Source organism: Furipterus horrens, unplaced genomic scaffold, assembly GCF_987537825.1.
Source record: "Furipterus horrens unplaced genomic scaffold, mFurHor1.1.pri manual_scaffold_3, whole genome shotgun sequence".
Lineage (NCBI taxonomy): Eukaryota > Metazoa > Chordata > Mammalia > Chiroptera > Furipteridae > Furipterus > Furipterus horrens.
Genome location: NW_028327173.1, coordinates 89,793,368 through 89,807,438, shown reverse-complemented (window position 1 = coordinate 89,807,438; position 14,071 = coordinate 89,793,368). Strand labels below are relative to the sequence as shown.

At 48.6% G+C, this 14,071-nt stretch overlaps 1 protein-coding gene across 2 annotated transcripts in view; it reads right to left on the bottom strand.

Moving 5' to 3' along the window:
- The window catches only part of RREB1 (ras responsive element binding protein 1), a 63,573-nt gene that overhangs the window by 7,163 nt on the left and 42,339 nt on the right, over positions 1-14,071 (bottom strand). Inside the window, exons 7-9 of one of the 2 annotated variants that reach the window (XM_090269848.1) lie at positions 11,236-11,425; positions 7,145-10,061; positions 366-530 (exon numbers count right to left, since the gene is read on the bottom strand). In XM_090269848.1, the coding sequence (XP_090125974.1) occupies positions 366-530; positions 7,145-10,061; positions 11,236-11,425 (3,272 nt within the window). The remainder of the gene's footprint in view (positions 1-365; positions 531-7,144; positions 10,062-11,235; positions 11,426-14,071) is intronic. The other variant, XM_090269849.1, reaches the window with a different exon arrangement.

Sequence of the window (14,071 nt, the reverse complement as noted above, 5' to 3'; positions counted from 1 at the left end):
CCCTAGTTCCTGCGATACCCTGACATCTGTGAGCCCATCCCTGCTCAGTGGGATTCGGCCCGGGCTGGGCTGGAGCACTAGCTGCACGCCCTCCCTCGCACCCACCCGGCGGGCCCACAGCCTGCGCACGGACGTCTGCTGGGAGGGCGAGAGACCGCCCCTTGTGGTTATGAAACGCAGTCCGGGGCGCTGCCGCTGCTGCCCACACCGCCCGCCGCACACGCCCGGCCCTCGGCAGGGCCCTCCTTTCTGCGCGGACGTGGAAGAGGCGGCCGGAGTCTGCTGGGAAGCTAACCGAGTTAACCTGGCTAAGGGATCGGTTCTCCTCTGTCCCTCTCCTCCTCTCCATCACCTGGAAGCACTACCTGTGCTATCATGGGGTCCAACATCACTCTCTTTTGACTGGGGAATAAGCCCGTTTCTTCTCAGGGAACAGTTGGTAACTCCATGTTTGCGCAACTGGTGGCGTTCACAGTTAGATTTGGTAGAAAAGAAGGCATCGCATTTTTGACAAGGGAAGGGTTTCTGACCTGAAGCAGGAAAAAAAATAGATATTTATCTGGCTTTCTACTGCAATAAAAAAGAAAAGTCGCTTTTGATTCATTTTCCTGGGATCATTGGCATTTGCTTCTCCCTCCTCCACCCCATTCTTTTAAGAAAATAAACAAAACACATGGAAAAAAAAAACAAACTGAACACAAACAAGTCAAATCATCGTCTTCCCTTAGCCTGGGTGGGATGGAAGAATGTTTTGACTTCGAAATACTAAAAATTAACAATGAAACCAAGATACAAACGTTTAAAGTAAAACAACAGTATTACAATAAAAAGTATTAAATAATTACAACAGCAAAGAGTGAAGGGATTTTAGAGCACAACAAGGAAACACCTATAGTTTGTTCCAAGGTGAAGACAGCTTTTAATAATCTCTAGCATCGTAAGTACTACTTTGCAGGCTAGAAAAATCATAGGGGACACCCAGGCCCTCCTGGAGGAAACTGGAACCCCTAGATATCTTTAAGGTGAGTCTCCCTTCCTGACTTAGGTGGGCCTGGCCACTCACAGAGGCGGGAGATGGTTAAGCACTGACTTCCCAGACTCCTTCTATCTGGCTTGAGGAGCTGTCCTGCAGTGACCTCTGCCCAAGGTCACTGTGTCCCTTAGTCAGCAAGTCAGAGGAGGTCTGCTCACTGCATGAAAGGTTCTTTGTTTCGCTGCTCTGAGTTCTTGCTAGTAGTAAATAAGTGACCAACAAATCCTGAGTCTGCATTAGGATATGATATGCTCCACTCAACAGACCTGTCTTTTAAGAGAAGTCACCGAGCAGCCCCCATACCCCACCCAACTCCACCAGTGGCTGAGAGAGGAGCACGCCCTTCCTCCTCCCCAGAAATGACCTGCTTTGGTTGCCTATCCTCACCTTTCATTTGGACTCCTTTTGCGCTGTAAACATGATGTTTCAAAATGCAAGCCAGGCTCTGCACCTTGTCCCTCGTTTGCAAGGATGGGTGAGAGGGAAAAGCAAGGACCAGAGTAGAAAGCGTGGGCAGAGCGGAAAGGAGGCGGAGGGAGAAGGGAAGTGACTAGGTGGGCCTCAGGAGAGGGAAGGGGTGGGGAGGGGATAAATCATGTACTGTATCATTAGGTTCTTCTGTGTTCCCCCAACCTCCAGCTTCTGCGGTGCCAGTTTTTGATTTTACAAGGTAAAAGATTTGTGTACTAACAAACACAAGTTCAGAGCTGCAGCCCAGTATGTCTGTCTTGTAACCGGGGGAATGCACAATCAGACACGCATGTTAAGAGATGACAGAAAAAATAAAAAATAGAGCTTCCATATGCTCTAGCAATTCCACTTCCAGGTATTTATCCAGAGATAACAAAAACAATAATTGGAGAAGATATATGCACCCTTATGTTCACACACACAATAGAATATTATTCATCAATAAACAAGAATGAGACCTTGCTGTTTGTGACTCCACAGACGGACCTAGAGGGTATTTGCTAATTAAATAAGTAAGATAGAGAAAGACAAATACTGTATACGTCACTTATATGTGAAATCTAAACAAAACAAATGAAGATACAAAACAGAAACAGACCCACAGATACGGAGAACAAGCTGATGGTTGCCAAAGGGAAGGAGGGTTGGGAATAAAAAATAATAACCATAAAATAAAATAATTAAAAAAAAAAAGGCATGACACTAAATGCAATGCATGAATCCAGACTGGATTATAGACTGGGAAAAAGTAGCTCAAAAGGACATTTTTGGGTTAGCTGATAAAATTTGATTATGACTGTGGATTAGGGAAAAGAAAAAAAAAACTGGCAGGAAAGTCAATCTGCACCATTTAGAAAACCATGAATGAGGCCTGAACTAGCCCAGGCGCACAAGCCCAGCACTCGCTGCAATGCACACAGCACAGCCGGATCCTGGGCTTCGCACGGGGGAAGGAGGGATGAGCATAATCATCTCCCTGTTGCACAATTCCTGGGAGCAGGGGGACAGAGCGCAGTCACGCAGAGCAAGCTGGTGTGCAACCAGCACCAAGGGATCACTGGCCCCCAAGTTCAAGCATCAGCGCTAATCAAAGAAAGGGGACGTTCATTCCCTCCTGAGCTGAAAGGCCCTTTCAGGCAATGGCTCCAAATTACGTGTGGAGCTTTTCGAAAACACAGATGCCTGTACAGATGATGTATTATAGAACTGTACCCCTGAAACCTATGTAATTATATTAACTAATGTCATCATGATAAATTCAATAAAAGAGTAAATAAATAAATAAATGGGAAAAAAAGAGTACAGAAGCCAGAGAGTCAGAAACCTGGTGGCAGGGGTGGAATCACTTTATCTCTGCAGAGCTCAGTAGGTAGTTTTTGCTAAAATTATAAAAATGTTAAAAAAAGTCACACTTTTGCATGGAGATTAGTTTTAAAAGCACTTTAAAATTGAAAATAATATTTAATTATTTGGACTCTGTTTTAAGAAGAAAAAAAAATTTGCCTTTAACATTTCATTGTCAAAAGGCAACATAATGGCTTCTCTGAGTGAGGCCAGATGACGGAGAGAACTAGGCCGAGCGAAAAACAAGTCCTAAGCTGTGACTATGAACTATGACATGATTCTTGATTTCAAATAAAACAACTGGTTTCTTGTTTTTCCCTATTACACAATTTACTCTGTAATTTTTAAGTTGCTAAATGTTTCACTTTTATAACTGGTTTGGACAGCCAGGCTGATGTCCCATGATGAAGATTCATGTTAATGCTAAATTCAGAAAAGAATTCAATGATGCCAAAGTACTGTATCAAATTATGAAGATTCCCAAAGGGACACTAACAGGAGTCTTGAAAAATTCACATTTCGCTGCATAAATCTTACATTTTAAATAGCAGTGTGCTTTCTGATTGCACGGACAGAGGAAAACATGAGCCCTTTCAGTATTTTATAATTGCACAGATTTCAAACTTGTTGGCTGGTAATCTATATGGAAGGTATTGAATGACTTTATTTACTTGGCAACTGCCACACAGTAATGCTTTTAGCAGGGGTGTTTTAAAATGTACCTGTAACCACAAGGAGTTACTTTTGTGCCAAGGACCTAAGACAGCCCTCAACCCCAAACTGGTACAAGCCATCGCCAGCCAGTTTTCACTCTCACAGGACAGTAAAAAAAGGAAGAGAGAAATTTTATACCAAATGATACTATCTGGCAGGCCCCGGGGCAATAGAGAGCAGAAGAATGAACACTGAGAATAAGGCTCATGACGTGGCTTCACAACTCTCACATCTCTCCACCATCCCTCCGCCCTTGCGGCGAAGGTTTCTTTCTTTCTGTGTTTGGCAGAGGTGCACATAGGGCTGGTCCTGTTAAAAGGCCAAAGCTGCCACTTAGCAGGGTTACAAGCAGCCAAACACACCTGGTGTCAGAAGTGATTTACACACTGAAGTTTGCACACCTTACTGATTTCAACTGTGATATCTGTGGCCCATGAGCAGCGGGTAGGAGAGGTATGTGGGGAGGGCCCCAGGCTGGTAAAGAAAAGGGGTTAAAGCCAAGTGTGAGAAAGTGAGTGAGCCAAGGATTGCAGAACATTGGAGCTGGGGGGGGGGGGGGGCATCTCAGACATCACAGGGTACTGGTGCCTGCAGGTTGTGAGGAGGAAAGGCAGCAGAGGAGAAACAAGGTGAGGACAGGGCGGAGATGGACTGGCTGTGTTTCTGGCACTCAGTCCTCCACCTGTGGCCTAAAAACACACAAAATGCTCACAAGGGAGAAAAGGAAGGAACAGTGACCTGCCCTCCCCTAAGACGCAACACCATTCAGGCAGAGAAAGGTAAGAAACCAGGAAATGTCCCTGACCAACAGGACACTGTGGGCTAAGAGAGGAGAGGAGGGAGGAAATTCAGCTGTGAGTGGAGAACACACCAGGGGATATGAAATCTGACAGCTGATGCCAGCTTCCTCCTACACACAATTCCTAGAACCTGAACCACGCAGAGAGAAAGGGCTGAAACCAGGTGCCCCCTGCCCAGAGCAACATTAGACCCCTAGCTGAACCCTGAGCACCTGGTTTACTCAATGCTGCCTGTCTGGGGAGTGGGTGGGCTGGGAACATACCTATGAGATAACATACAGACACGATAATTCCATGCATTTGCCGAGTGGTCAGGAGGAAACTGACTCGCAAGATACAGACACAGTTGCAACCTAAAACTGGACACTGCCCGAAGCTTCCGGCTGCAATGCAGCTAGATTTTAATGCTACAATGAAAAAAACCCCAACTCTTCTTCCCTAACACTTGTTCACAGGATCATTTCAGAGTCCACGTTTAACTTCTCTTTTGTGTGAGCCTTAGTCTTATTTCAAAGTTTCTGGAGGGAGCACGTCACAGAAAGCTGGGGAGTCGGGAGACAGGCAGCTCAGAGATTCTTCAAGAGCAGAGTCGCCTACCAGAAAGACAGCGGTCTGTGGATGAGGGGGTGGATCAGATGATTTCCCAGGCTCTGTCCAGCTTCAGCACTTGATTAATGGGCAATGTTCTAACACAGCACCAGGCACAGCCAAGTGCTCTATAAAACGACTTAAAGGGGTAATGTGGAGACCGTGACTGAGAGCTGAAGCAGGGAAACAGTGAAGGAAGTTACTAGCCCAATGGGCGCCAACCTTCATGTGTGTCTATGCATGACTAACAACCTTGCGTGGTCTTTAGTCTCTGATAACAGTATTCTGGTCCACATCCATCTTCTAAACTTTTCTGAAACCTCTTCTCAGAGCTCTGCATTGGAACATGTGAAGACATGGGGAAGGCAAAGGCATGACCTATACATGTTCAGACAGAGGACCAGCAGGCACACCACCCTGATGATGGGGCACCTGCAGGCACCTTGACCCTGGCTTTGAACTCTAGCTCTCCCGCTCACTGTTCATTACTCACAGGACCATAAGAAGTTAGCCATTCTAAACCTCCACTTAATCATGGCAAAATGTGGACCACATCGCCCCATGAGACAGTGAAGAAGACTGGCTCTGAAAGGTTTCTCTACCAACCTTGCATGCTGCTCTTAGGGGTCAAGGCCTACAGCCCCACAAGAACACAGTGTGATCGGGGGTCAGGGGTGGGCACGAAACAGACATGAGCACAACTCTGGAAAGGAGTTCCCGGCCACGGCAGTCCTCCTGGGCAGGCTGACGTTCGCTAGGAAGAGAACGTCCAGGAATAAAGGGCATCCTCTGAGGATGCCGTGCGCAGGCCCCGTCTGCTAAGCAGTGTACACCTTGCTGGAGGAAGGTGGTGGGGAGGCCAAGGGCGAGGGGAAGAGGGAGGCAGAGCAAGAGACACGCTTATAATCAGGTCCAGACCACTTGCTTTCTAAAAAGTGGGGACAGAAATACTCCCTTCTCCAGACTGCAAGTGACTAAAAAGTGTCATCCAAAAAGGGCAGCAAGAGAGACTGCTTCTCCTTTTCTGAACTGCTCCCTCCATTAGAGCTATCACGTTTCTTTGTCAGGCTTAAATGATTTCCAATAGAAAGAAAACGACAGCCTGAAAATGCAGCATATACTTTACAAGTCTAGAAATTCTGATTCCTGTTAAATGGGTCTTTCGAGGACAGGCAGGACTGACGTGCCGTCACTGGATACCTCCACACCAGAGAGTAATGTCACACCTATGTGGCCACCAGCCTCAGAGAGACCCAGAGCTTGTGCTCCCTTTGCACCCCCTCTCTGCACACTCTCTCCCATCTCCCACTCATAGAAACAGCCTTCCTCTGCAGGCTTCTCCAGAGCTTCCAGTGACGATCAATCCCGAGGAGCATTTCCACCTGGGCATAGAGCACGGCTCCCACCCAGCTGCCACCACCGGCCCTCACCACAGTGTCGTAAGCCTCCTAACTGCCCACGGTTGTCAAGACTTATTAGCAACTAAAAATACAAGTCACCCAGTTACATCTGGATTTCAGATAAACACCATATAAGTTTTTAGTATACCCTAAATATTGCATGAAAAGATATACTAAAATGATTTACTTATAAGAAATTCAAATTTAATTGGCATCTTGTATTTTATCTGGCAATCCTATACCATATAACTCTTTATTAGATTTTAGGTACTACGTATTCATATTTGGGTTATCCAAATATTTTCTAAAGGTTGAGGATCTCATCTAATTTATCCTTAGTTCAATGACATAAACCCTGTATGAATATGTAGTAAATCATAAGTAAGACGAGAGTTGCATGGTCTTAACACAAAGTTCCATTTCTCTCGAGCTGCCTCCAGCGGGTAACCATGTGGATGATCTTGCTCCCTTCTCCAGAAGGAATGGGATGGAGGGCAGTGAGTGATTGATGGGTCTAGGACCATTTTTCACCTAAAAGCCTTCCTTTAACACCTCCCTTCACCAACAGCCCTCAGAGGGCTCCCACAATAGGAACCGGTCATCTGGCTACCTGGGCACACTGTCTCCCCAAGCCAAGCCCTGCTTCTGAGGCTGAGGAGAAAGGGAAGCTAGGAATGGGGCCACGAGAAAAGGGTCCCAAGATTTCAGCCCACCCCTAACTCCCCCTCTGCCCCTGGCCAGTGGCCAGTCTCCCTGTGAGGAAGCAGCATCCATGGCCTGGCGGGCCCTCTTACCAGTGTGTGTGAGCATGTGCCTCTGGAGGGAGCTTGCCCAGGGGAAGACACGGGGGCAGTGGGGACAGTTGATCTTCTGCAGGCAGTTGGCATAAGAGTTCCGCTTTGCCCTCAGCAGCTTGTCTTCCGCGGGGCTGCCCTGCTCTTCATCACTGGGCCCGTTGTGGTCAGTGGGGTTGCTGGCCACCTCGTCCTGAGCGTCATCCTCTGCTGTCTGCAGAAATGGACTGAACTTGTTGGTGTCTGTGGTGGCCAGCATCTTCTCGATGCTGGCGAATTCCCCGCTGGAGTCCAGGTCCACCCCGCCACTGCTGGTGCGGGGTCGACTCCTCAGCCCCCTTTTCCGGCCCCTCTTCTTTGACAAACTGACTGGCCCCTGCTCGGTGGGCGAAGCTGCCTCTGGACTGTTGGCAGCAGGGGGTGGGTCGCTGGGTTCTTTTGGGCTGGTGGCGTCGGTGGGGGCACTGATCGCTTTGGGGATGGTGCCTCCTAAGCTGTCGGAAGCTGTGGCGTGACTGCCAGTGCTTGCGGGCCCTGGGTCAGCCCCCTTGGTTTTCAGCAAGGTGGGGGCTGAGGATACGGATGAGATGATCTGGGCGATGGAGGCCAGTGGGGGCAGCTCTTCTGTCACTGGGGGCTTTGGCAAGAGCAGGGGGGGCTTGGGACGTAATGGCCGCAACAAGGCTGGGCTGCTTATGAGGGTGGAGTTGCCCAAGAGAGGGGAGCTGTTGATGAGGGCGGACGAGTAAATGGGGACGGCGACCTGAACGGAGCCCTGCAGGGGCTGGGTGGGGGCTTCCGGAACAGTGGCTGCCGAGGCTGCTGCTGAAAGGGCCAAGGGGTTTTCCAAGATCCCAGTGGGCCCCAAGGTCACTGACAGAGTAGGGCACAGGGGTGGACAGGGAGAGGACTGCTCCCTACCCCCTGGTTCCTGCTCAGGCTTCTTGGCTTCACTGGGAGCAGCAGAATCCTTGTCTCCTCTCCTGAAGTTCTTGGGGATGGACAGGTCAATGGGCTCCAGGGAGCAGTCATAGGTGGCCGAGGAAGAGGGGCCCAGGAACGAGGCTATGTTTTCCTGCTTCACTTGCACCAGGGCCAGGCCCTTCTGGGAGAAATCCAGGGGCTCATTGAAGTCCACCGAGAAGTTGCTGGCGGGCTCCAACTTGACAGTGACGTGGGGAGGCAGAGGCTGGGTGGGGCCCCCATGAAGGTAGCCATTCTGGGACTCCAGGAAGGTGGCCAGAGGTTTGCGCTCGCCAAAGGCCCCGCTGCCCTCCTCCAGCCTCCCCGAGGCCTCTGTGGCAGGGGCCTCCTTGGGGCTCAGGCCATCCGCGGCCAGGACATAGCTCTCGATGTCATGCTCTGGCACGTGCAGGTGCTGCTTAAGGATGTGGTGGATGCAGTTGCGCTTGGCCGAGAAGGCGGCACTGCACTCCTTGCATTCAAAGGGCTTGTGGCCTTTGGGGCAGCCGCCCAGGCCAGGGCCGCAGTGCGTGCGCATGTGGATGCGCAGGGCGCGGTAGTGCTTCAGATCCTCTCCGCACAGCCGGCACACCGTGTCGGGGGAACAGAAGGCATCCACCATCTCTGCCGCGCTGCTGGTCACGTACTCGATGTTCTTCTCGATGTCCTTGCGGGTGGCCTTGAGGTGCTTCTTACGCAGGTGCCGCTCACAGTTGGCCTTGACGGTGAAGGGGTAGTGGCAGATCTTGCAGATATAAGGTCGCTCGCCGCTGTGTGTGCGTAGGTGGCGGATGAGCGCAGCCTTGTCGGCGGCGATGTAGTCGCAGATGTTGCACTGGTAGGGAGAGATACCCAGGTGGGAGCGCACGTGCGCGCGTAACACCCCTGAGAAGGCAAACACCTGGTTGCAGAAGCGGCAGGGGTAGAGCACCTTGCGCATGGCTGGAGATTTCTTGCTGCCGGGACCTGTCATGATGGCCTTGAGGTCTCCCTCCGTTATCTCCTGCTTGATCTTGGCGTCCATGCTCAGTGGGAGCAGGGCCTCGATGATGCTGTCCTGCTCTAGCTGTGTCTTCATTTCTGCCTGGCCAGGCAGCTCCATCCCTGGCTGCTGCAGGAAGAGCTGCATGGCCGTGTGCGGCTGAGCCCCGGACCTGGGCTGCAGCAGGTGGGCGCTGGCGGCCACTTCCACTGAGCCTTTGAGGAGCTTCAGGGGTGGTGGGGGCAGGCTGGGGCTGATGCAGCCGGGGGAGGCCTGCTGGGCGTTGATGAGAGGGGGTGGTGTTGAGGTGGCCACCACCGTCCGTGGTGCGACCAGGGGCTTTGGCTTCAGAGGGGGCATGTGTTTGAAAATCGCCTGCAGAGGGGTGACAGGGGCCTTGGAGAGAGGTGGAAGACTGATCTGAGGGGGCGCTGAGGCTGCCATCTTCAGGATCTGCTGGATGTCAGCCAGCTCAATGGCCGACTCCCCGGAGATGGGCTTGACCACAATACTACTGTCAGGCTGGATAATGAAGCCCTTTTGGAAGGGCTGCAGAGACAGGTGCTTCATGCTCTCCTTGGTAGCTGGGAGGACCGTGAGAGAACCGCTCAGAGAAGAAGCTTCGAAAGGAGATAGCCTCAGCATGTTGGTGCAGCCGGGGTCCTGAGGTAGCTGACACTTGAGGGTCTGGAGCTGTATCGCTTGGTTGTCATCTGGCAGGGGCTCCTCGGCCGGGACAGGCCTGACATCTTTGGTGTGCTGCAGGCCCAGCAAGGCCAGGAAAAACTTCTGGTCCAGGGTGTCACCAGACAGGGTCTTGGCTTGCAGCCTCTCCCGTCCCTGGTCCCCAGTGATGTGGGCCTGCTTGTGCAGGGCGAGCGAGGAGAGCATGGGGAATGCCTTGTCGCAGATGTCACAGACGAAACGGTGCTGATCGCTGATGCACCTCCGCAGGTTTGTCTCACACCAGGCCTGCAGAAGCAAGAAAACAGAGGACTTAAAAATCTTTACTAAGATGCAGAAAGTGTCTTGTTTTACAGCTGCCCCAGTATCCAGCTCGCTCCATAATGTACATAGAGCTGACCTTTCCCTGATCACTAACTCCCAGAATGAATGAGGAAAACCACAAGCATCTTAAGAATCATGTTTTCTTGAATAACATCAACCACCAGGGTATCTCAGCAGAGAAGCAATGAAGTATAGTAAAGTAATAATGCCATGACAGTAGGATTTTTTTTTTAAACGGGTGCCTTGCAAAACTAACTGGTGGCGACTGCCTACTGTCAGTGGAGAGCCGGCTGCCTCCGTGCTGTCAGGAGAGAGCGAGTGCCAGACTGAGTTATGTGAGTGCAAACATGCGGGTGCCTACACAGGAAATTGTGCTTGAGGCTTATGCACTGGAAAAATTTCACTGTTACCCTCTATCTCAATTTTTAAAAAATATTTTATTTATTTTTAGAGAGAGGGGAATGGAGAAAGAAAGAGAGGGAGAGAAACATCAATGTGATCAGTTGCCTCTCACACACCCCCAACTGGGTACCTGGCTTGCAACCCAGGCATGTGCCCTGATGGGAAATTGAACCTGTGACCTTTTGGTTTGCAGGCCTGTGCTCAATCTACTGAGGCATACCAGCCAAGGCTCAATTTTTAAAAATCAGAAAAAGGTAGTTTCAAAGTAGTTTTAGTAAGTGTTTTATAAATAAAGAATAAATACAGCTAAGGTTAATAATGACCCAAAACATTTTATATAAAAACTACAATGCTGAAAATATTTATCTGTAATGTAATTAAAAAAACATTAAAAATATATAAATCCAATTCCGTTAGGGCTGGTGTGGGGGTGGTGAACAGTTCACAACTTTAAATCCAAATGCCTGAAGAACAGACAAAAGCACTGATGAGCTAGACTCGGATGCTAGTGTATATGAAATGCAAAACAAAATGAAAGGCTACCTATACTTTTCAACCCAGCAACCCAAAGAAGACTAAAAGGGCCAAATTGAATTTTAAGAGAAAAGGTGGTGTTAGAAAAACAAAACCCAGGGGACCTCATTTTAAGGAAGAAAACCTCAGGGTGAGGAAGTGAAGTCCAACCATGCAGACCACGGAGGAGGAGGCTGCTGGTTCTGTCAGCTGATGAGCATACCTGAGAAATTCGAGGAAACTTCCTGCAGGAGAAGTCAGTGAATCCCAAGTCGTGGAAGCCAGCAGGAATGGAAGGATTGTTCTGGATGAAAGGCCTTCCCATCGCATCTCTGGGAAGCTGTTTGTGAACAAGTGCATTGTGGCGCAGCAATCCGCGATGTGTTCGAAAGGTGACGCAGCAAATGTCACATCTGGAGAGAGAAGGGCAGGATATAAGGAGGCAGCCAAGTCAGAATCTCCACCTGTCCATTAGTCCTACTGTTTTTTTGTTGTTGTTGCTGCTTCATTTTTAAGTAAAAACTAAACGATACAAATCATTATAATATATTAAAATATTAGAAATGATACATTAAGAAGCCAGTCTGCTTACAGTTAGCAATGAAACACTCTTCCTTTAAAAAAAAACTTATATCCTAACAACTTCTGGATATCTAATCTTTGCAGACAGCACAGGTGTGCACGACTGTTGCAAGCCTACGCATTCTTACCCAAATTATGTCCAATAGAGGGATCATTTCAAAGGTTTTGTCCCTTTCTCTGCTCAGTGGCTTCTAATCATAAAAGAGGTTTGAAAACCAAAAAGCACAGAATTACACATCTTGATCAATCACATCAACATCCCTGGTGGCTGATCAGAATAAAATGATAAATTCCTCAGCTGTAGAAACACGTGATGGTAATTATGTATTCAACTCTGATACTATTACCACTATTACCTGACAAACAGCCACAGCTCCCACCACGTAAGCCCACACTAAGTGCAGGACACACTACGGGGCTGTGTGCACGATCCTGGCAGGCGACGGATGGGCATCCTGACCTGCATCTTTTAGGTGAAAACACTCGGGCTGAGGTCACATAGCTTGTAAGAAGCAAAGACAAAACGTGAGGCTTGTTCACACTCCCACCATCACCTACTGTGAGGCTGTCTCCCTTTCCTAAAAAACCACCCCCCAAATGCAGTCCCTCTACAAATCATCATGCTTCACTTTAGAGTTGGCCTTCTCCGCCTTGTGTGTCCTGTGTGACACATGTGTCAGAAATGCTATTTTTAAATACTTTCTCCACTTTTCACACCTGTGTTGTCTTTCTTCTAGGTCTTCACTGAGAACCACCATCTTAAAAACTATACAATCATTAGGATATTATCAATATCCTCCATACCAGTGATTTTCAACCCTTTTCATCTCATGGCACACATAAACTAATCACTAAAATTACGCAGGGCACCAAAAATAATTTTTTTTTTTGCCAGTCTGACAAAAAAAAAAGGTATAATTTTGATTCAGTCATACAATATGTGTTGGCTATTGTCATTTTTTAATTTGAACTAAGAGGAAAGAAGTCAGTGTCCCTGACTAAATAATCAGGTGTTGCATTTTTAAAAAATTCTTGTGACACACTGGTGGAAAATCTAGACTGTCACTAGAGTTGCATGTGGCTATCTGAATTTAAATTAACAAGCATCATTCCAGTACTTACATGTATAAAGGCATCTGCCCCTCACAAAACCTCCAAGGCAGGCCCTATCATTGTTTTACGGAGAAAGAATGTGGGGGCACAGAGGAATAAAGCAACACTGCATACACCTTAGTGGCAACTTTTTTCGCTTTGAAATTCTTCTTTGGAAACAAAGAGATAACAAAATCACCCATGAAGCAGCTAAGCTCATTTTCATCTGGTGATGAAAGAAAGATGTGCCTAGTGTGTGCAACTCTGCTTCCTTCATCACGCACTGGCAGGACACGGCCAACGCGGTCCTGCGGTGTATCTGCCTCTCCTATCTCCGCTGCTAACTTGGCTGCATCTTGCCATCAAGATTCCTGTCATCATTCAACTGAATTTAGAATACTGGGATCCTCCAAGCGACTCAAAATGCAGAACGCCTTTTGAGGGAATTCTGCTTAAGTTCACCATTGTGATAAAGGCTCTAGCGAAGAGCTGGCTTCATAGAGCCCCAAATACCTTTAGGCACTGAAAGTTCTCACAGCAGGGGCCCAGACAAACCTCAAACCACAGGACCCATCCTCCCCTGCCAAAGTACCGGAGGGCTAACTCACAGACTGGGAGACAGTTATGTAGGGAAGCAGAATGGTTGCAGCCACTCTGGGCAAGGCTCTTTCTGGCTGGAACATGGTCAAGGTCCACACTGCATACTCTAGGGAGCTGCCACCCTCGGAGCCCCACGGCCACTCTGTCCTGTTCTATGGCCCCCCTGGAAAGGCACCTCCTTTTCTATTGCCCTGACTTAGTTCTCCCAGGCTCAAGTTCAGTTGTATGCTCTATGTTGTCATCAGTCACCACGTCACCAGTCTGCTGAAAGCTCTATCAGGTTGAAAGGATGAGAAAAATATCTGAAGTTCAACACTAACCAGATGCTAGATGATATTAGGATATTACTGTTAATTTTTTAGAATGGCAATTTTCAACCGGTGTGCCACAAGAATATTTAAAACATGACTATTTAGTCAGGGGCACTGACCTCTTTTCCCTTAAGATTGTCAAATTAAAAAAAATGACAACAGACAACACAATAGCTGCCTGCTGTGAGTGAATCAAAAAAGTCTCATTACGAGTGGTTAATGAGAGTGGGCTGAGTTTTTGACTCTTTTTCCAAGTTTCAACAATGTCCAAACCACTATCTGCAGCAGGTGTGCGTGTTGGGGCTCAGTCTATAAAAACTCTACAAGAGAAGCCCCTACGCTGAGTCTCATTGTGAGTCCCATTGTGGGCAATGTGAAGGAGCCCATTTCTTCAGCAAACACACTGGACAATCAGAGGGGCCAGTGGAATGGAGGGAGGTACCCAGCCCAGGGCTCAGGTAGGCCCCACAGCGT